The following is a 23,911-nucleotide window of genomic DNA, read 5'->3' as shown; positions in this document are numbered from 1 at the left end:
GGGTTGACGAGAATAATGTTTAAAATTATATAGATTTAAGTTTACAAATTGTATTTGTGTCATATAGTGATTATAATTAATGATTTGTTAAGAACGATGGATGTTTGATCATGTTTAATTAAACTGTTATTGTTTAAATATTTGTTTTCTTTCAACACCACATGTTATGATGTATGTGAAATTGGAACTGCTGAAGTTAGTTGTTTTGTTCTAGCCTGTCTCATGCGCAGCAGGTGTGGGGCTAGATTGATGTCTAAAACAACTGACCGTTGTTATTTCGTCATCTTAATGTGAAAAGATCGACGGTAACAATGTAAAAAATGTATTAGACTAAGTATTATGTATGTTGATCATTTCATGTAAGGTAATTTGTACTTCGAGAACGAAGTACATGTCAGTATGGCCGTGATAGTATCTGTAAAATTCTGTTGATATGATGTGTGTCACGTGATTCAAATTGTCAATTGATCTAACCTCAAAGATGTAAGGCATTTATTTACACAGATATTTACAATACATATTTACAATAAAAATCAAAAACTATCCTAGTAAAACAAACAACTAAAAAGCGTCAGAAAATTCGTCCCCATCGCTGTCAACCGGGAGCGTGCCCAAGAGGCTGGCAGCATTACCTCGTTGGATCGCCATGATGATTCTTTGTCCGAGGTAATAGCCAGCCTTCTGGTCACGAGAAGCGTCAACCAGCCGCCTTGAGAGATCTTTAAATAGAATGTGGGCATTCGGACCCCACGACCCGAGGGTTTCAACCCCAAACGGTTCGAAAATATAGTTTCCGACAAGGCCACTATATTTCCGCCGCTTGAGGTTCTCCGCAGCCGCAGCGGCAGCAGCAGCACAGCACACCTCAAAGATTCAAATGAATGAATGAAATATTATTATGTCGGTTATTTAAATATTAATAAAATATTAAATATTAATTACAAACTATGAATATTATATTTAGCCAAATATAATTACGAATTATCAAAATAATAATTTAAAGTGTTAGTAATAATTTTAAAATATAACTTATTTTAACGGATGTTGTTATTAGTTGTCAATTGACTTAGATGGTACAATATAAAAGCGATGGACGGTGCGCCGCCAGTCAGTTGAGCTTCGACTACGGAACGGACCACTTCTCATCAAAGTTAAGTTTCTTGTTTTATTATTAATTGATTAATTAATTAATTGATTATGATATTGTGACGATGTGTTTTTCATGTATTACAATTATTATGTTTTATGTACATTATGTGTTATGTATATGTCGGAGCACCAGAAGTGGTTAGAATCTTTTGATACACTTGCATCTTGTCAGGATATGAAATAATACCACAGTAGTTGTTCACATCGTCTATTATCGTTCAGTACTTCAATAATCACATTGGTTACAATAAATCGGATACATTTCCAAGATCACATAGTCTGAACTTGGTTTCTCTTCGAGATTCCATTTAAAATTATTTCAATTGACGTTGGCACCTCACGTCACCAAGACGACCACAAACAAGGGACCAGCCAGCAATATTGGGCCGCGCTGTGGGCCGCGCCGACACGGCCATCCTGCGCTTTACACGTCCTCGTGTAAGTAGCACTGTAACAGAAATAATACCAAGGAACATCTTTTCGTTCGGCCACACCTGACCATATCATTAAGCTCAGCTATTGTGAAACTTTATTAAAACATTTGTTAAGACTAGGATGCTCCCTTAACCAGGGACATTTCATAAATAGGGGGTTCCCTCAACCAGGTTCCCTTAACCAGGGTTCCTTTCACTAGGGACTTCTCTTTACCAGAGGCTTCCCTTAAACAGGGGCTTCCCTTAAACCAGGGGCTTCTCTAAACAGAGGCTTCTCTTAACCAGAGGCTTCCCTTAAACAGGGGCATCTCTTAACCAGAGGCTTCCCTTAACCAGGGGCATCTCTTAACCAGAGGCTTCCCTTAACCAGGGGCTTCCCTTAACCAGGGGTTTCTCTTAACCAGAGACTTCTCCTAACTGGAGGCTTCCCTTAACCAGGGGCTTCCCTTAACCAGGGGCTTCTCTTAACCAGAGACTTCTCCTAACCGGAGGCTTCCCTTAACCAGGGGCTTCTCTTAATTAGAGGCTTCTCCTAACCGGAGGCTTCTCCTAATCGGAGGCTTCTCCTAATCGGAGGCTTCTCCTAATCGGAGGCTTCTCCTAACCGGAGACTTCCCAACCCAGGGATACTTTTTAAATCTCTTTTTTATTATCGTAGCCACTTAACCAGCGACACGATTTTGGTCACTTAACCAGTAACCATTTTTACACATTCCCAACGAATCTAAGTAATGTGGGAGAGCCAAGAAAGTACCGAGACTCTTTACAGACTGTTACTGCATGAGCTACGACTACAACGTAGAATGATACCAAGTGTAGTAGGACTAGACTACTTCCATTAATTCTTCTTTTTTTTACTCAATAACTTAGTTCATTGATCAAAGCAAGCTTAGATCTGATTTTATCAAACAACCAATAGTGGTCTAATTACAACATACTTTCTATCTGATGTTCATCAGACAATTCATCAGGGATAGACTTCACTCGTTACAGCTTAGCGAATTCGATACAGTAACTATCAACAATTCAACTGCTAAAACTAAATGCTCACTATCGGTATCATTATCTTCAACTGTATCTGATAAATAATCAAGTTCAAATAGCACGTCGAAACTAAAAACTTCGTTTAAACGTACAAACGTACAACTGAATCTCAATAGTCTGCTAATTCAATCGATAAACGTCAAATGCAATGTTTTTAAATACACTACTGCTTCATATTTTAACGCGACGTTCATAATACATTAACAACAAAACAGATCACCTGATTAACTAGCATAGGGAAAACTCGTAAAGTGTCGAATTGACAGTTCACTGTTGGTTCGCCTTTACCACCGCAGAATCGCACGGTATCCTGGCTTGCAACAGCGCGTGTCAGCAACCGCAGCTGCGAGCCATCAGCTCACACGGCGTTAGCGTACGTAGTTGATCACCTTCTCTCCTTCAGCCTCGGCCATCAACATCTGTAGTGATAAGACAAACATGCGCATCGGTAACCAAACATTAGACTTCAGACTTACCATCCGTTATTGTTAGAGATGAGAGCTTAAGTTAACTAACTACATCCAGCTCAGTCCTAGCCTTCTCTCAATAAGTTTGGATTGACTTTCATTCTAACCGAATGTAATGGGAGCGATTTCTCAACACAATTACCTAGGCAACCAGTCACACTTCAGCAAGACTAGTTATCAAACTTTGTGGCTTCTGCTCTTTTTGGTAGTCAGACTTTCAACACGTTAATTACAGGAACCGTCACAACTACGGCTGTCGTTTAATTCACATCAAACCTTCTACTCAGGATTTTCACCGTCGGTGTGTCCCTTGACAGTGCCAACAGCCTATTCCGGCCTTGTAGGGTACACGATCACAACCACAGTGACATGACACCAACTGTACCACAGATTTTACTCAGGTCTGTTCCCGGCGACCCTTATGCCATCACACAGGCTTTACATGGGTTTATTCCGAATCAACCCGTATCCATCGTAGGTACATCTGAACACGATGAAATTACTAAATAGTTATTCGAGTAGATTAGGTACAGTCTACCAGCAAATGTAAAGTCTGACGCACAATGTAAAGCTGAGCAACTCAATGTAAGTAAATAGAGCAAGTAGATAAGCAAAAGCTTAAGCGTAAGCTCCAGGTCTTCGTCAATCGCTGCCTTCGTCGTATTCTCAGTATATACTGGCCCGAGAAAATCTCCAACATAGAACTGTGGGAACGCTGCGGAGAGAGATCACAAGCAGGACCTAACATACTAAAGGACCTTTACTTGCCTTTACTTTACGTGCCCTCCGATGCACGGGTGCATCAATTAGCAATTTCCAGGCTCCGGAATGCTTTGTGAAAATTTCTAAGGCAACAAAGCAATTTCGGCCCGACTCGGGAATCGAACCCGAGACCTCGTGCTGAGCAGCCGCGCTTATGACAGCTAGACCTACGAGGCTAACTATAGTCTTGCTATAATAGTTTCGTTATCGTACAGGGTAATAGTATCACCTGAACGGTGAAACGCTACATACAATGTTCTGCCTACGGCAAAACTAGCGTGTACGAATTGGAAGTCATTGAAAGCAATGAATGAGGTGCTAGGTCCATCAAGCAATATGACGCAGCCCGAGGATCAAACCCGAGTCCTTAGATATCACTACTAAACCAAGGAGATAGTCGACAATTATCAACGTTACGGATGTACGACTTTATAAAAGACGCAAAACAAAATTGGATTGATCTCACCAGGTTCATCATTCATGTTGCTCTTAGTATCTCTGTACGTAACAAACATCGCGTATCGTGTTTGATCACGCTGGAAGACAGCGCGCGGTAGAAGTCATGCGTTGCGCTCGCGGACCCCGCAGCGAAGAGCGAGCAGAGACTTCTTCCACAGGAAGCAGGAGAGGCTCACGGGATCATCACATGCAAAAGATATCATAAATCGGTTAATTTTATCACAACATTTTGATAACAACTCTGATATTGTCACCATAGCAACCAATCTTGTTTTAGTAACCATGGTAACCAAGTCCTGTTATTTTCCGTTAAGACTATGAAAATATCCACTATTTCGTTTCCCCAACAATGCAATTTATGAAACATCGATGTGCGATGCTATTCTTTTAGCTCTTCGAGCACTCAATGCCATAAAACGCATTCCTTCAACGGAACAAATCATTCAAATTCTTGCAACAATTGTTAAGATTAGGGTATCATTTTAGGATAGGATTCTGATAGCATTATCAAAGGCACATCCCGGTGTTTCTTCCCCCAACCTTAGAATTAGCCTGTTCTACGACGTGACACATTCCAGGTGTAATGTTCCTTTTACACACAATCATAAGAATCGTGTAAACCAGAGGAATATCATCTCGCTTGCTACGCCGAACATCTTCACTTCATTTTTCACCATTAATATTGCTCTCAAAAGCTCTCAACACTGTCCATAACGAATACTTGGTCCGAACGCTCTCGCACCAAATAAACTTCGTAATGCGTGCGTACAGTTCAAATCATTGAACTCAGGCGGTTCCACCTGGAGGACTGTAATCAGTGCCTTCAGAATTCGATCACTTAATTTTAACAAACAAAGGAACGGCGGTTGTCAGTTTCCTTCTCGCAATTTCTTTCAACATGATATTCCGTATTGCATGACGATTCCATGGACAATCTTTTCTAAATCAATCCGCTTCGGTCGTCACACACTTCATTAAATGCTGCACTCCATCAGTAGTACTTGCGTTCAGCGATCCGTAACCATATCGATATCTTATAAAGTGTTCTCATTAGCGACTGCATCTGCAGTACGAGTATTCGTCTTTTAGCGCTGCACCAACATCAGAAAGCCAATATGCGAACAAGGCAGCAATCAGTGGGCAAGGTCATCCATCCCACTTCTGATGTCGGAGCACCAGAAGTGGTTAGAATCTTTTGATACACTTGCATCTTGTCAGGATATGAAATAATACCACAGTAGTTGTTCACATCGTCTATTATCGTTCAGTACTTCAATAATCACATTGGTTACAATAAATCGGATACATTTCCAAGATCACATAGTCTGAACTTGGTTTCTCTTCGAGATTCCATTTAAAATTATTTCAATTGACGTTGGCACCTCACGTCACCAAGACGACCACAAACAAGGGACCAGCCAGCAATATTGGGCCGCGCTGTGGGCCGCGCCGACATATAAATGGAGAATGACAACATCACTTATGTAGTTGTCTATTCCCCTTGCCTTTTTATAATTAAAATATACAGTTATCATGTTTCATGGAAAACAGACCTTGAGACTACAACTATATTTACATTTAGTAAACTGTAAATTGCAGAAATATAATATATTTGTCGGAGACTGTCAATAGTACGGACACTAAACGTCACGCAAGCGCGCCCTCTGGCGGCGTTTCCGGTGAAACAACATTTTGGCGCGCTTGGCAGAGTCGTGGCGGTCAGCGTGGCGTCCGCGGAGCTCAGTCTTGGTCGAGTCGTCGTGCTGCGCACATCTCGATACTGCCTTTCGTTACGTGTAGTGTACCTAGTGTTATTGCCTAGTGTTGTAGTACTGTTGTAGATCCATATTGTAAAGTGTGTAAAGTGTCTTTTGAAATTAAAGTGTAAAGGTTCTTCTAACCTAACAGACAGACATGTGTTGCTGGGAGTTTGTTCCGCCACTTCTTCTCCCAAGCCAAAACACATAGGAAGTGGCGAAGGGCGGGCGTTTTGGGGCTGTCTTTGTTCTGACTAATTTGAATAAACGTTTGACTTTTGAGTTCGTTTGACTTTTGAGTTTCTCTGAGTTATCTCTTTGCTTCATTACCCTAACTGATGTCGGACGATAGTCCCATCTTTGATGTTCGCCTCCGACATCAGAAGTGGGATGTAATCCCAATGCCCACATGTGTTAAGGATTGCCATGCCATTGTTCAAAAAGTGAAAAAGTGATGTGCTCGTTCGGAGTGATGTGTGGCGGCCGATGGTTGATTAGTTTCGAGAGAATTCGCCACGTGAAGACAAACTTTCTGGATTTCTGAGTGCACGATAACATCTAAGGTGAACCGAGCCTGGAGAACAGGACGAGGTCCACTAGTCAAGCGGCGCGCGAGGTGCGCTGCAGTTGCTGTTTGGAGCGTCGTCCTCCCCCGGATTCGTCGTGGAGGCCGTATGAGTTGCGACAGGCCAGGACATCGCATGTCATCGCACAAGGTGAAAGCATTCTATTGCATTGAAAATGTTTAGATTGATCAGACAAACTTGACAATGACTAGCCTGTGTGGCAGCTAGGAGCCTGTGTGGCAGCTAGGAGCCTGTGTGGCAGCTAGGAGCCTGTGTGGCAGCTAGGAGCCTGTGTGGCAGCTAGGAGCCTGTGTGGCAGCTAGGAGCCTGTGTGGCAGCTAGGAGCCTGTGTGGCAGCTAGGAGCCTGTGTGGCAGCTAGGAGCCTGTGTGGCAGCTAGGAGCCTGTGTGGCAGCTAGGAGCCTGTGTGGCAGCTAGGAGCCTGTGTGGCAGCTAGGAGCCTGTGTGGCAGCTAGGAGCCTGTGTGGCAGCTAGGAGCCTGTGTGGCAGTTAGGAGCCTGTGTGGCAGTTGGTAGCCTGTGTGCTACATAGTGGTCAGGAGGCCGAGGTTGTACTGTGCATACTGTGCTGTGTTTGTGTTGTTGCAGATTAACCCACGAGGACGTGGGTCTACGCAGGATGGCCGTGTCGGAGACTGTCAATAGTACGGACACTAAACGTCACGCAAGCGCGCCCTCTGGTGGCGTTTCCGGTGAAACAACATTTTGGCGCGCTTGGCAGAGTAGTGGTGGTCGGCGTGGCGTCCGCGGAGCTCAGTCTTGGTCGAGTCGTCGTGCTGCGCACATCTCGATACTGCCTTTCGTTACGTGTAGTGTACCTAGTGTTATTGCCTAGTGTTGTAGTACTGTTGTAGATCCATATTGTAAAGTGTGTAAAGTGTCTTTTGAAATTAAAGTGTAAAGGTTCTTCTAACCTAACAGACAGACATGTGTTGCTGGGGAGTTTGTTCCGCCACTTCTTCTCCCCAAGCCAAAACACATAGGAAGTGGCGAAGGGCGGGCGTTTTGGGGGCTGTCTTTTGTTCTGACTAATTTGAATAAACGTTTGACTTTTGAGTTCGTTTGACTTTTGAGTTTCTCTGAGTTATCTCTTTGCTTCATTACCCTAACTGATGTCGGACGATAGTCTCATCTTTGATGTTCGCCTCCGACATATTCATATACATATTTGTTTCCTAATTATTCTCCTAATTATTTCATTTTCCCCGTAGTAAAATTCATTAGTCAAATGTCAAAATTACATCACGAGTAAAACATCCAAAATAAAGCTTATATTGCTGTCCTGACCTCTCATCACTAATGTAGTCTGTAGCATTTTCTGACACCCGCAACCGAAACACCACACCCGGCAACACAAGTGAGCATAGCGTTCGGAACCCTGGAGGATCAACAACAGCTAGATGACAACAGCAATTATGACATCCGTATTTTCACTGATGGCAGCAAGATTGACGGCAAGGTGGGGGCCTCACTATCCGTGTGGAAATGCGAGGCCGAAACCAAGGCCGTCAAACTCAGTCTGTCATCATATTGTACGGTATATCAGGCGGAGCTCCTTGCCATCTGCCATTCCACTAGGGAAATCCTCAGAAGAAAGGAGAAAACTTACGCGGTATACAGTGACTCCATGGCAGCTCTCCAGACCATAGCCAACCTAACATCCCTACATCCTCTGGCTGTAGAAACACGCGCAAACCTGAGAACCTTATCACAGGACAATAAAACTGTCGTTTTGTACTGGATTAAGGCTCACGTTAATCCAGTACAAAACGACAGAGGCTAACGAGCGAGCGGATTATTTGGCAAAAGAAGCGGCCTTGAAGTCCAAAAAGAGTGCTAATTATGACAAGTGTCCAATTTCATTCGTCAAGCGATGCATACGAATGCGGTCGCTGGGCGAATGGAATGAGAGATACAGGAACGGTGATACCGCGAGCATTACAAAAATCTTCTTTCCAGACGCAGTTATAGCCCACAGGGTAGTCAGGAAGATTCAACCAAGTGGAGTCATAACGCAGGTAATGACGGGGCACGGTGGTTTCTCGGAGTATCTTCATCGCTTTAGATGCAAAGAGAACCCATCGTGCATTTGCGAACCTGGTAGAGCCGAAACTGTCCCACATCTCTTATTAGAATGTCCCATTTTCTCGATGGAAAGATTCGACATTGAAAATAAAATTGAAACCAAGATGGAGTCATCCAACATAGCCAGTTTAATGCTAGGTAAATACAGACCTGTCTTCTTAGAATACTGTAAAAACATAGCCGATAAAGTAATTAAGAGAAATAAATAAGTAAATAAATTATGTTCACAAAATATTTTGAAAATATTTTAGTTAACATATAAAACCAATAGAATAAGAATATAGAATAAGAAAAATGTATTGTACGAAAAGTCTGTAGAAAAAATAATAATGTATAAGTTTGTATAGAAAATACCTAGATGTAAGTGCAAAATTGTATAAAAGAAGAAATAGATGTTATAACTAAGAAATTGTGAAATAGAATTAAGATTATCAAAAAGTTTAATAAAAATAAAAACGGTAGGAGGAGAAAAATGGGAACCCCACCCAATTTATGAGCAAGAGAAATAGAGCGAGAGTGTATGATATAGAAATAAAGAAATTGGCATGAAAGGTAATAAATGTAGATACAGTCTGCAGCATTACTGCTGCAGGTAGGAGCAACAATGCCCTGTGATGACGGGTGCATTAATAAAAAAATAAAGTACATAAAACACAGGCGTATGTAAAAGAGGCAAAAAAATTGTCACAATGTTACATTTATTAGTAAACAAACAGTGTTTTCCTTACACGAGTACACACATTGAAGCATTGTGACACGCCCACCCTCGCCAGAGTGGCTGCGCCCGGACGAAGGAAAGCGCACTGTAGCGTTAGTACTCGTCTAACTCTAAGGAAGATACGGTAGTGCCCGCTTCGGATTGGCGCTGCCGTCTTTGCGGGTCTACGATGTCCAGAAGGGGCTTCAAATAGGTGTTCTCGTCGGCCACTCGTCGAGACACATTGCGGTCATCGGTATTTTGTTGTACATTAATGTATTCGTGGTTACTATGCAAAAACCTCTCGCTATCTCTCATTTGCGCTTGGTCTCGGTGCATAATATTTCTTATATCAAATGGATTATTGAGTATGATATCTTTAATGAGAGGGCTGCTTGTCAGAACTTTTGGGAAGGCGTTCACTTTATTAATAGCAGTATTAAATTGAGACCTTCTGATTTTGTTGAATACCCACGGTACCTGGAATGAGAAGGTAAAGCATAGAGCACCTTGTTCTTCGTGCGCACACGTCACGCAGCTGTCGTGTGGCTGTGCGTCACCTTCGTGACTGACGGCGGTATGCTTTAAGGCTTTAAGACCTCTAAGCGTGCAATGCGGTTGCTATGATCCTCGATTTACGACGATTTTTTTGCACAAGTAAAGCATTTCGTCTTTTGGGGGAAATGCTCAAGGACCTCCGCCTGGGGAGAGGCGGAGGGGCGTACCGGACTCCTACCAACTACCTAAATAATTTCTTTATTTCAAACACAGCTAATTTTTAACCGACTTCCTAAAAAGGAGGAGGTTCTCAATTTGTCGGGAGCTTTTTTTTTATGTATGCTCACCGATTACTGAAGACGTTTGCAAATTTTTTTTTGTTCGATAGGGTTTACTTTCCAGGTGGTTCCATAATCATCAGGTCAGGATCTGATGATGGAACCTCTGAGAAATCGAGGGCAACTTTCGAAAATTGTAGGCATATGTAGGGTAAAAACTTAACACTAAAGAGTATATATGATAACACTATACAATGGTGAAGGTTTGAAGCTGACCTGATGATGGAGACCAGAGAAGGTCGAGGGAACTCGACAAGTGATTGTGTGAACTGCCTCGTGTTTGGGCTTACATTATTCGTATTGACGAGACCTTTGCATTAGTGAAGGTTTGGAGCTGACCTGATTATGGAGACCAGAGAAGGTCGAGGGAACTCGACAACTGAATACGTAAACTACCTCGGCTTATATTATTCGTATTGATGAGAACCTTCCACTTATGCGGATAGTGACAACTATGCTTGTCACTGAAAAGCTTAAAATAAAAACCTTTTTCGAAAAATAAAACCGACTCCCAAAACACTGGAATGCAAAAACTATTCTTAGGTGCATCGGCCTAGAAGTCGGTGACGTATAAACTCAGGTACATCCATTAGACACATCCATGAGTATCTTAGGAAATATTGTAATTTCAAAATTACAACTCAGCATAATAATGATCGAGTACTGCGAGTACTGCTACATAATGTTAGATTACTAGCTTCCGCTTGCGGCGTCGCCCGCGTGGTGTGTTGATAAAAAGTAGCCTATGTGTTCCAGGGTATCACCTATCTACATAAATATACAATTTCAACCAAATCGGTCCAGCCGTTTTTGCATGAAAGAATAACAAACATACATCCATACATTCTCACAAACTTTCACATTTATAATATTATAGGATATAGGATATTGGATAAGACCCAGTACTTACTCACCTACACACATAAACTAAGTCGCAAGTTACAGTCAGCGTTAGCCCAAAGTAACTATTCCACGCGGACGAAGCCGCGGGCGGAAGCTAGTACCTTATATAGTTTTAAATACAAAAATCGAATGGATTTTGTTTTGTGTCCTCTCAACCATGAATTTGTATTTGGCTTCACTTGGTCCCCATATCACTGCACAGTACTCGAGGTGAGATCTAACCAATGGCATCATACAAAGCCTCGAGGGCCCCAATATTACTAAATTCATTAGCTTGTCTCAAGATAAATCCCTGTTCTAAAATAATGCATTATTGGCGAAAGTGTTTTTATAAATATGATATTAATCCGTATCCAAATAAATACATTATTCATATCAAGCCATCAGCGCAAGTGCCAAAGCCAAAACACCTGAATGAGCCTGACACACCTGATGCATCTTTAATCACAGTTCTTTGATCTGAGGCTTTAATCATCTTTTATAGATGTTATCAGGCCATAGTATATCTATACTAATATTATAAAGCTGAAGAGTTTGTTTGTTTGTTTGTTTGAACGCGCTAATCTCAGGAACTACTAGTCCGATTTGAAAATTTCTTTCAGTGTTAGATAGCCCATTTATCGAGGAAGGCCATAGGCTACTTTTTATCCCGGTACGGAAAGTAGTTCCCACGGGATGCGGGTGAAACCGCTGGCAGAAGCTAGTATCTGAGGACACGGTAGTGCCCCAGCCAAGACTCGAGCAAAGCGGGCACGGCCGTACCATCTTTTCTCGAAGCGTTTCGCGGCTATTTCAGCCCCCTGTATCTTCCATGTGAACAAAGCTAGGAGTTTAGGTTTTTGATGACCAAGAGTAAGTATTAAAACAAACTCAGTCTCAAAATTACAAGACATTTGAATAAATAGTTTACGAGTTATGAGCGATCAAAGTTACACCATTTTGTCACTGACTCACTGACCGATCATCAAAGTTTAAGGTACTTCTAGCAAACTTAGAACCTTCAAATTTGGCACCAAGATAGGTTATTATTAGCTACAAATAAAACGAAAATTATAAAAACCTTACAACTTACTATAAAAAAAAAGGAAACAAATTTATATTTGCGGTTTTTCAAGAACATTGTGTATGAATTTTGACTGCATTGATAACTTTGTTATTTATTTATGTACAAAGACTGCCTCGTTGGTCTAGTGGTCGCAAGCGCGGCTGCTGTGCTCGAGGTCTCGGGTTCGATTCCCGGGTCGGGCCGAAATCGCTTTGTGGGTTTTCTTAAACTTTCACAAAGCAGCCCGTAGTTTGGAAGTTGGTGATTGATTCACCCGTGCATCGGAGAGCACGTAAATGTCGGTGCTGCGCCTGATCTCTTTCCGGTCGTGTCGGATTGCCGTCCCATCGGGCCATGAGAGTGAAGGAATAGGGAGTGCACCTGTGTCTGCGCAAATGCTCGTACACTATAATATGTCCTGCGCAGCTGGCTGATCTCCTTAAATGAAAACAGCCGCCGTGGCCGAAATCGGCCGTGGACGCCATTATGTACAAAATGTTACTACCTATTTGTTTTATTGTTACGTAGTGTGGTATATTGTTATTATGTATTAAATATACATACATCTGAATAGAAAAGCTTGGTTAATATGAAATGAATAATGATAAAATCTTTCATATTAATGCAGTGCGATAAATACTGCATGCTCGCTCGATAGATGGCGTTGTCCTGGTCTAAATCGCGCTATGGTTTCGTTACATAGCTTAGTATAAGTAGTACTTAAAAAACTTCAGATCAATCTGACAACAGCAAGGTACTTAAATTTGAATTACTAAATTTGACCCAAGAATAAATAATAAAACAAACAGGGTAAGCTAAATAAAACCGTTTAAAAAAAAAAAATGTGATAGCGCCATCTACCTCTGAAATAAATCTCTTTTATTTTAAAAGATATTCGATTAAAAATTCGACAATTTCGATTTTTTTCAGTTTATTTAAAAAAAAATGTACTTTAGGTGTACATATTTAGTTTGTTATATATTTAGTTAGTTGCATGTAAGTTAATTTAATCTGTTATGTACTTAGAGAAGAAAGAGACCTACAAAAAATAATTTAAATCCCACCAAAAACATTAAATGTAAAAAAAAGCCAATCCTCTACGCAATTTCTCCACCGTAAAAAGTTTTGAGATCGCATAGAAGCCAAGTCCTGTTCAACTTTATTTGTAACTAGCTTCTGCCCGCGACTTCGTACGCGGATCCTGTCCCTTATGCCAGCGACTACGGGGTCAGCAAAATCAAAGATCTGAATCGTCTGATATGTTGACTTGAAAACAACGGAATACGCATAGCCATTAGAAACGTTCCATACATTTAATTTTTGTACTTCAACGGCAAAAGCACAGCAGACTAAACAAAACGCTGAGAACTGAACCGCAAAAGACGTGACCATAGGGATAAAAGTAGTGATTCTAATTAGTCCGCATTTAAGTTGTGTGTGGCAAAAATATTACACGTATTATTACATATTAATACGTTAAAAAACATTAAATGTTACTGAGATGACAAAGTCGTGATGACTTAGTGGAAGTCGTGGTGGTTTAGTGGGTAGAGATCCAAACTCTCAAGTATGAGCGTACGTCCTGCCAATGCAACTTTTCTAAGTTCGTATGTACTTTCTACGTATATTTTGGATACCAATGACCGTTATTTGGAGGGGATGTTAAACTGTAGGTTCCGGCTGTCATTGAACATTCTTGGCAGTCAGATGCCAGTAAGTCTGACCAGTTTTACCAAGGGGTGTTGGGTTGAGCGGGTAACCGGGTTGTGGAGGTCAGATAGGCAGTCGCTCCTTGTAAAACACTGGTACTCAGTTGCATCGTGACTGGAAGTCGACTCTACACATAATTGGGACAAGGGCTCTTGAGATATTAACGACAATAATAATGAGATATAAGCACCGCAGGACATCTGAGGCTGATGACGGGGAGTAGCGACCCCGCGGGGCTATATATACTGAGTTCTCCAGGGAGAGTATATCCTCCATCTCCGGCCGGTCGGAGTGAACCATGACGGGGGTAGGTCTCAAGCCTCTGGCTTGGTTTGGTCGTCCAGAGTGGAGTCGCTAGAGCAGGGTTAGTAGCCCTGCTCGAAGGATAGGTGCCTCGTGGTAAGTGACCCACAGGGAGCGCGTAATCTGCGTTTAAAATCCGCCGAGGTATCCTCACACTCCAGCCGCTCATGTCCCTGTTGCCCTCTTGTTGCTATTCAGTGACTGATTCCCGGGGGCACAGTAAGTGAGCTGGCGAGTCTCCACCTTCCATTTTTACCATTTCACCATTTTTACATGTACCTATCTAATACATTGTCATCGGCAGGTGCCATAGTTCCCGTAGTTTCCCCATTCCTAGTCCATTAGCATCCCATCACAATAGCCTAAGTAGTTTTCATCGACAGTTAGCAATGGTATAGCACAGAACCGGAGATTATCTTTTTTTTTTTAACGACGACCACCGGGGATTGTCCTTGGGTTCATTTCTTCGGCTCCACGTTTGCCTCCCAAAAATTCGGAACTCTGTAGTCCCGAGGTCTGGAAGAGACATACAAAATAATAATGAGATATAACGCAACAAATTCGGAGAGTGGGGGCTCGTGCCGCCACGTTTAGGTATGTAAAATTTGTACTAAGCAATTACTTAACACAAAATTCAAGCGTGTTATATCTTCGTTATTACTTATTTGTGAGAAGGAGAAAAGAAAAAATACGTGTCCATTATTTTAGGGTATTTTATGCGAATTATTTATTACTGACACGACTGACAGACAAATGACAATATCCAAATTTCAATCATTAGCACCACAGATTAAAATTATAGATAAACAGTCTCTCCGCCTCCTTGGGGCTCCCATCCTAGACCAATCTTTTTCTACATTTATTTCGGAAAAAAATGATAATTTCAACGATATTTCGGTACGCCTACAGAAAATTACAATGCATTCGGCCATCACAATTATTCGACACTGCTGTTTTGGTCCTAAATTTACATATTACCTCCGTTCTTCTCATCTCTTTAAACATAGACACCTTTTGGACCCAATTGATAATATTATCCGCCATACCCTCAGCTCCATTCTCAATGTGGCCCTGGACGACCGAGCCTGGCAACAAGCCACATTACCCATCCGGATGGGAGGTCTCGGCGTCCGCAAAATTACCAGTATTAGTCTACCGGCATTCATATCCTCGGTTCACGGCACCGAAAAGTTAGCCAGGAATATTCTTGCTTCAACACTGGTTGATTTTGAGATGCCGCACATAGCCGAGGCTATGGATGCATGGAAAATTACTTGCCCGAATGAAAATCTACCCAGCAACCCGTCTTCCCAGAGACAGTGGGATGAGCCACTCTGCAGAGTAACCCGGAATAATTTAATAGAAACGGCAATTACTCCTGCTGAGCGAGCGCGCCTACTGGCTGTGGGTAGATGGGAGTCGGGACTTTGGCTACATTGGCACCATGTTTGACGACACAACTTTCCGCCTCGCTACTTGTTTACGTTTAGGAGCACCGTGCTGCTCCCCTCATCGCTGCCACTGTGGTGAGGCTGTCACCAGCCTCGGACACCACGGCCTGTCGTGCAGCCGTAGTGCAGGCCGTATTGCGCGGCACGCAAATATCAACGACATTATCCGTCGGGCTCTTGTTGCCGTCGGGATGCCAGCTGTACTGGAACCAAATGGCCTGGCACGCGACGACGGTAAGAGACCAGACGGCATGTCTTTATTCCCTTGGAAGATGGGTAGGCCTTTAGTATGGGACGCAACCTGCGTCGATACTCTTGCGCCATCCCATCTTCCAAGTTCTGCGTGCTGTGCTGCTGCTGCCGCTGCGGCTGCGGAGAACCTCAAGCGGCGGAAATATAGTGGCCTTGTCGGCAACTATATTTTCGAACCGTTTGGGGTTGAAACCCTCGGGTCGTGGGGTCCGAATGCACACACCCTATTTAAAGACCTGTCTAGGCGGCTGGTTGACGCTTCTCGTGACCAAAGGTCTGGCTATTACCTCGGACAAAGGATCAGCTTGGCCATCCAACGAGGTAATGCTGCCAGCCTCTTGGGTACGCTCCCAGTTGACAGCGATGGGGATGAATTTTTTGACGCCTTTTATATATAGTGTATATATATATATATTTATTTTTTTATTGTTCTACTAGGATAGTTTTTTTTTTGTGTGTTGTAAATACCTTTCACGTTGTAATTAAATAAATATTTTAGGGTTATCTAAAAGACGGATTAATTACTTTTTTTGATTCACCATACCTATTTCATAACATGCATTTCTATACATTTCAAGTGTAGTATTGCTCTTGAAGTTCCACATCAGGTGTTCCTGATCTTCGATGTATATACGTCAATAGAGAGTGCTTATCAGATTGAACCACTTTTGCTAAAACGTCACACCTCTATATGCTATAGTCTAGCTGGGCCCCTGGAGTTCCACATCAGGTGTTTTAGATCTTCAATTTGTATAAGTCAATAGAAAGTGCTAATCAAATTGAACAACTTTTGCTATAACGTCATACCTGTATATGGTACAGAGAAGCTGGGCTCTTGGGGTTCCACATCAGGTGTTCCAGATCTTCAAATTTATTATTTCAGCTGAAAATGCTCATCACATGAGACAATTTTTGCCATGGCACCATTTTTGTATCTCTTATAGTTTTGTTGGTCTGTTGGTGTTCTGCCTCAGGTCTTCAAGTTTCGAAGATAAATTATATGTTGACCAGGCTTAATACTGATACAACAAAGAAAAAATCATTGAAATCCGTTCAGTAGTTCGGAAGATTAGCGTGTACAAACAAACAGACATACAGACATACAGACATAGGTACAGACAGAATTTTTTTTTGGATTTGTGCTCCATTACTGTTTCTAAACAAAAGTAAAAAAAAAGTCGTGGTGGCCTAGTGGGTAAAGGACCAACCTCTCAAGTATGAGGGCGCGGGTTCGATCCCAGGTCAGGCAAGTACCAATGCAACTTTTCTTAGTTTGTATGTACTTTCTAAGTATATCTTAGACACCATTGACTGTGAAGTCGTGGTGGCCTAGTGGGTAAAGAACCAACCTTACGAGTATGAGAAACGAAAAATCCACAGTTGTTAAGTCAAAGAACCTTCACGCAGTAAGTTCAGATAGCGATAATACTGTAACATGTCCATTATGTTCACAAGATCATAGTTTGAGTCATTGTAAACAGTTTTGTAAAGAAGATTACAAAACCCGAAGCGAGTTCGTCCGAACACATCGATTATGTTATAATTGTTTAAGTTCCAATCATTCGATCAAGTTTTGTCGAGTTAAAACTACTTGCCAGCTTTGTCAACGTAAGCACCACTCATTGTTACACCCCAAGGTTTCTTCAAGATCCACTTCGCCTACCACAAGTGGCCTGTCCGGAGAAGCGGCAGCTGTCAAAACAGCAACGTCTGCGTTGCCCACCGCCTCCAGTACGGCACAAGAATCAGATTTACCAACACAATCAACACACTTCTCGAGAAGAGTAGTGCCTAACCGAGTTCTGTTACCAACCGCTTTGGTCGAAGCACAGACTGAGAGCGGTCATAAGCAAATGCTGAGAGCATTGCTAGATCAAGGATCTCAAACATCCTTCATAACAGAATCGGCAGTTAGATTGCTGGGACTAAAGAAGATACCAACCAGGAGCGTCATTTCTGGTATCTCTGGAGGTGACGAGAGCGCATTTGCCTCAAAGTTCATAGTTTTTGTAACTATTAAATCACGTCACGATCCTACAGTTAGCATTCAAGTCCAAGCATATGTAATGAGAACCATTACAACATTGATTCCATCTACAAAGATTTTAATACAAACTTGGCCTCGACTGAGAGATTTGGTTCTGGCGGATCCAGAATACCACACTCCAAGTAAAATTGACATTTTATTTGGAGCCGAGGTTTATGGCCAAGTCATTAAGGAGGGTTTAGTTAAATGCGGTTCAGGGCCTATAATAGCGCAAAACACATCCCTGGGCTGGATTTTATCTGGACAACCTCATGCTGATCGCAATGTCGATGCAGCACAACCTCACAACACATTAGTTAGTATGTGTTCACAGTCGAGTGATATCATTTATTCAAGAAGATTAGGGAGACAATTGACTTCACTAAACTGAAATCAGTTTCAACTGGTTTAGAGTATAAACCAGCGCCAAAATCTGTTAAAGCACATCTAACAACCAATGAAGATAATCCGTTTTGGATAAAGTATTCGTCACTTCAAAGGTTGATTAGAGTTATAGCATACTGTAGACGTTTTTAAGGCATAAAGAGCATAGGGAAGCATACTTGACCAGCGAAGAATTGACGGACGCTTTGGAAATCTGTATCAGAAAATATCAAGAGTTCAAGGAAGATATAAATAGCATCAAGAAGTTCGGAGTTGTCAAGAGAAAATGTTTTTGTTAAAATTATTGATTTTTTCCATGTTGGAGTCGACTTTGCCGGTCCCATCAACCTTAGAGTATCTAAAGGTCGTGGCAACAAATATTAAAAAGGCTACATCTGTCTTTTTGTGTGTATGATTACGAAGGCAGTACACAGAGAAGCTATCAGTGATTTCGCCGCTCAAGGATTTATAGCCGGTTTTAAGAGATTTGTTGCCAGGAGAGGATAATGCAACGACATTTGGAGCGACAATGGAAAAAGTTTCGTTGGTGCTTCCAAAGAACTACAATCATTGGTTGCTACTGAAAAGTCAGCAGTTGCTAATGAAATTCGAAGTTGGTTGAGTACTAAAAGCGTTAAGTGGCATTTTATTCCTCTTCATGCCCCCAATTTTGGCGGATTTTGGGAGTCTGCAAGGATAATTTACTTCCGAAAGGTCATAGAGAAACATCCGGGTTCTGACGGACTCACTAGGGTTGTGACCCTTAAATGCAACGGGTCTAGAATTAAGAGACCAACAAATAAGTTACGTGTTTTGCCTATTGATTAGGTACTAGTTTTGTTTTGAATATGTTTGTTTTTAGTTTTATTGTATGCTCTTTATTTGTCCAATTACCTCATGGTGGGCGGCTCTTGATGGTTAAGGACAATTCATGCGAATATGTCCTTGCTGGGCGGTATGTCCAAATAAGTATGTATATGTAGGTATGCAACCTTTAACAAATATAAAAAAGATTGAATAATGACAGTTGTCACAAGAAAATGTTTTGTTAGAATTATTGATTTTTATTTTTCCATGTGTTTAATACAACTTTTATGTTTTAAATTTCTATTGCAATGTAAATACAAGACAAAAAAGGCGAAGGAGTTTTTAATTCACAATCTTGAAGAATCTAAAGATACAATTTTCCAGTATGTACTTTCTAAGCATACTTAGACACCAATGGCTGATAAAAAGGTGAAGGAAAACATCTTGAGGAAACCTGGACTATAAAGTCTGAAATCACCAACCCGCATTGAGCAAGCGTGGTGGTTAATGCTCAATCCTTCTCCATGTGAGAGGAGGCCTGTGCCCAGCAGTGGGACGATAAAAAAAAAAGGCTGTAACAGTAACAACAACAGACTGTGTTTCGGATGGCACGTTAAACTGTAGGTCCCGGCTGTCATTGAACATCCTTGGCAGTCGGTATGGGTAGTCAGAAGCCAGTAAGTCTGACACCAGTCTAACCAAGGGGTATCGGGTTGCCCGGGTAACTGGGTTGAGGAGGTCAGATAGGCAGTCGCTTCTTGTAAAGCACTGGTACTCAGCTGAATCCGGTTAGACTGGAAGCCGACCCCAACATGATTGGGAAAAAGGCTCAGATGATGATGATACTGTTTCTAAACCCCACCCAATTATTATTTTTTTAATATATTCAATGTACAGACACAGTTTTTTTACAGATTTATTATATGTGTCGCAGATTCAAACGGATTTGAATCCACGTGTTGGTGATGTTCATCCGCCATCTTAATATTTCTCGGTCAGTGCGCACACCCGGCGCCGGCGACGTCTCAGGAGCAAGAGAGCGAGCTCCATCGACATTCACACTACTGACAGATTGAAATGACGCAGACAACTGTCACTGTCAAACATCAATATGAAGCTCACAACATTCAGTCTAGTGTTGCTACTCGAAAAATAAATAATTATTCATTCTCCGACATATGTATATAGATAATAAATCAATATTTTATGGCTATATCAATAGTTTTGTTCACATTACTATAATATTCTCTTGGCCATGAGTACAAGTTAAAAGTCGCTCCTTGAAATAATGTGTAAATACCATTGAATTGATACATTCTATATGGACATGATTTTACGATTGGACTGATTATGGACTGATTGGAATTTGAGATCACCATGGACTAAACATGCGCCATAGTACATGTGAAGTTCATTGATGTTGGATGATACTGACTTTCGGTCATTTAGTAACAATTGAATAAACTAAAAGTATTTAATTCTGTGATATTAAACTTCATGATTGACTATCACCTCTCCAAGATATGCAGCTAGTTACAAATAAAGTTGAACAGGACTTGGCTTCTATGCGATCTCAAAACTTTTTACGGTGGAGGAATTGCGTAGAGGATTGGCTTTTTTTACATTTAATGTTTTTGGTGGAATTACTTTTTAGGTGAAGTAGAAGAAGTTTAGATAATTGGATAAGTTGGTGTTCATTATTTCTTCCTCTCTTTGCACAAAGTCCGAATCTAACGCGGACGAAGTCGCTGGCAGAAGTTAGTAATGAATAATTGTAATTAAAAAAATACAATTCCTTCACTAATTAATCGAAAACAACTAAATCTGTACATTATATTTTAAAATAAACTAAATCTATATTTACATAAAAAAAACCGGTCAAGTGCGAGTCGGACTCGCGCACGTAGGGTTCCGTACCATCCAAACTAATATTCTATAATAAGTTTGTTGTATGGGTGCCCCCCGAAATATTTATTTTATTCTAGTTTTCAGTCTTTGTATATGTATTTATTTTATACAATGTACACACTATATATCGGGTGTGTCGTTCATAATCACATTAAATTCTATCACATGTACTTCACGATATTCTATAGCGAATTGTAAAAAAAATAACATAATCCATTCAGTGGTTTAGTCACAGGACTCATTTTTAGTTCAGTCAAGGGAGAATTTCAGCTGTTTGTAATGACTGACTTCTATATGGTGTTCTAATTTTCGCACATTTTTATTCTATTTACTTTGTTTGAAAAATGCATTTTTTTATTTTTACGTATTTTTCTTTTTTCTTTGTGTTAATCGACATATATCAACCAGTATATTAACGCATTTCATTTAATGTGATTATGAACGACACACCCGATATACAAACTTAAACTACTTATCTTTATACAAAACTAAAAATAAAATACTTTATACAAAATATAGTTTTCAGTATTTTTTGTTCAAATCAGTCATCTGTGAAAATTTCAACTCTCTAACTGTTAATGAGATACAGCCTGGTGACAGACAGACGGACGGACGGACGGATGGACAGAGGAGCGAAAACAATAGGGTACCGTTTTACCCTTTCGGTACGGAACCCTAAAAAGAAAACTTAAAACTAATAAAGGGCGTCGAAAAATTGATCCTCATCGCTGTCACCCGGCAGCGTACCCAAAAGGCTGCATTGCCACGTTGAATGGCAATGCTTAAACGTTGGCCGAAATAAAAGCCAGCCCTTGGGTCACGAGAAGTGTCAACAAGGCGCTTAGAAATTTCCTTCGCAAGTGCGTGAGCAGTCAGACCCCACGGCCCGAGAGTTTCAACCCGAAACGGCTCAAACTTGTAATTCCCGATAAGGCTACTATATTTGCGCCGTTTGAGGTCCTCTGCTTGTGAAGCGGCCGAGCCAACACAACACGCAGTTCTAGGAAAATGGGATGGCGCAAGAGTGTCGACGCAGGTCGCGTCCCATACTAAAGTCCTACCCATCTTCCACGGAAATAGCGACATACCGTCTGGTCTCTTGCCATCGTCGCGTGCCAAACCATTTGGTTCAAGTACGGCTGGCACGCCGACGGCAACAAGACCGTGACGGATCACGTGGTATGCGGCCAGCACCTCGGTCTAGCTAGACACCCACTTACAATGAGCTGTTTTGTTTTTGCTGAACTCTAATTTTACTGGGAGATGCAGCTTTTTGAAAATTGACAAAAAAAAATATCGGATAGTGCGGCCGGCCTGGGGCTGGGGTGAAGGTTCGGCAGGCGGCACCGGCCCCGAGCGTACTGGGGCAGATGCGGCTCCCTTGTAACACTGTCACAGCTCTCTTTGTGCAGAGTGATCAAATAGTGAGTGCACCTGTGTATGCGCAAATACTTGTTCGCTATAATATGGCCATGGCCAATAATCGGCTAGGCTAGGAGGACATTGTAGTGTTCGCCCTACCTGTGTCTCTGTAATTACCATCCGATAATTAGGATATCGGCTCGCTTGCCCACATAACGTCTTAGGGTCAATTCCCACTGAAAGAGCAGCGGCCGGCAGCGGCCGTAAGAGCACGGAAAATGTAAGAGCGCGGCGCGGTGCGGCGCCGCGCGGCCCGCCGCGCTCGCGCTCAATCCCTTGCAATTACGGCCGCTGCCGGCCGCTGCCGGCCGCTGCCGGCCGCTGCTCTTTCAGTGTGAATTGACCCTTACTCCCGTGCCATACACTCTCCCGGTTCCCGCCAACTGGCCATAGAGTATAGTGTGCACTCTCCGCGTCTATGCGACAACGAGACGACAGATATCGGTGATAATACAGTACACTACATCCCTTCCTTTGTTTAGTAAAAACAAATTAAACTCCGTCACTTTGCCGACATCAATAACCAGTCTGGTGATCAGTCGATGGACACCGATATCCCGCCTGTTAGTCCATGTGGAATCAAACAGTCTCAAATATTGCTGCACGTTCAGCCAACGATCACTCATCTTGCTTGGTCCGATTCAAACAGTTTATTATCGAAATCATCTACTTATATATCTAGGCAATGACATATTCAGGTAGGTATCTCATGCTCGAAACAATTACGAACACTTGAGATCCACTAGCGGCAAAATCAAAATGAATATAAATAAAAAAACTAAAAAACACGCTTTTTATAGAAAACCGAACTAAAAAATTGAAAATAAATTTAAATTAAGAAAATAGTGTTAAAAATTTCAATGAATATAAATTAATAATAGTGTGAATACAAAAAAAAAATATTTAAAAAAAGCGTGGGGTGCATGGTGTCAATAGTTATAAATATTTTATTGACAGATATGAGTAGAGTGATTTTCATTTCTATAATATCTTAAAAAGCACCCCACGCTTTTCTTAAATTTTTTTTTTGTATTCACACTATTATTAATTTATATTCATTGAAATTTTTAACACTATTTTCTCAATTTAAATTTATTTTCAATTTTTTAGTTCGGTTTTCTATAAAAAGCGTGTTTTTTAGTTTTTTTAAACTATTATTTATTTTCTACTTTTTAGTTTGTTTTAAAACTATTATTTGTTTTGTAGAATTAAAATTCTCTTTAGTATACAAAAATTTGTCAATATTAGAGAAAACGGCTAAAGAAAATTATCTATACATATAATAAATCTGTAAAAAAACTGTGTCTGTACATTGAATATATTAAAAAAATAATAATTGGGTGGGGTTTAGAAACAGTAATGGAGCACAAATCCAAAAAAAAAATTCTGTCTGTTTGTCTGTATGTCTGTATGTCTGTATGTCTG

At 41.3% G+C, this 23,911-nt stretch overlaps 1 protein-coding gene across 1 annotated transcript in view; it reads right to left on the bottom strand.

Moving 5' to 3' along the window:
- Positions 1 to 9,324: 9,324 nt before the first annotated feature.
- The window catches only part of LOC126055170 (uncharacterized), a 95,709-nt gene continuing 81,122 nt past the window's right edge, over positions 9,325 to 23,911 (bottom strand). Inside the window, exon 6 of the mRNA XM_049843190.2 lies at positions 9,325 to 9,919. Coding sequence (XP_049699147.2) covers positions 9,554 to 9,919 — 366 coding nt within the window. The 3' untranslated portion in view covers positions 9,325 to 9,553. The remainder of the gene's footprint in view (positions 9,920 to 23,911) is intronic.

The sequence above is a fragment of the Helicoverpa armigera genome, chromosome 22 (genome assembly GCF_030705265.1).
Source record: "Helicoverpa armigera isolate CAAS_96S chromosome 22, ASM3070526v1, whole genome shotgun sequence".
NCBI classification, from domain to species: domain Eukaryota; kingdom Metazoa; phylum Arthropoda; class Insecta; order Lepidoptera; family Noctuidae; genus Helicoverpa; species Helicoverpa armigera.
This window is presented reverse-complemented; position numbering and strand designations above follow the sequence as displayed.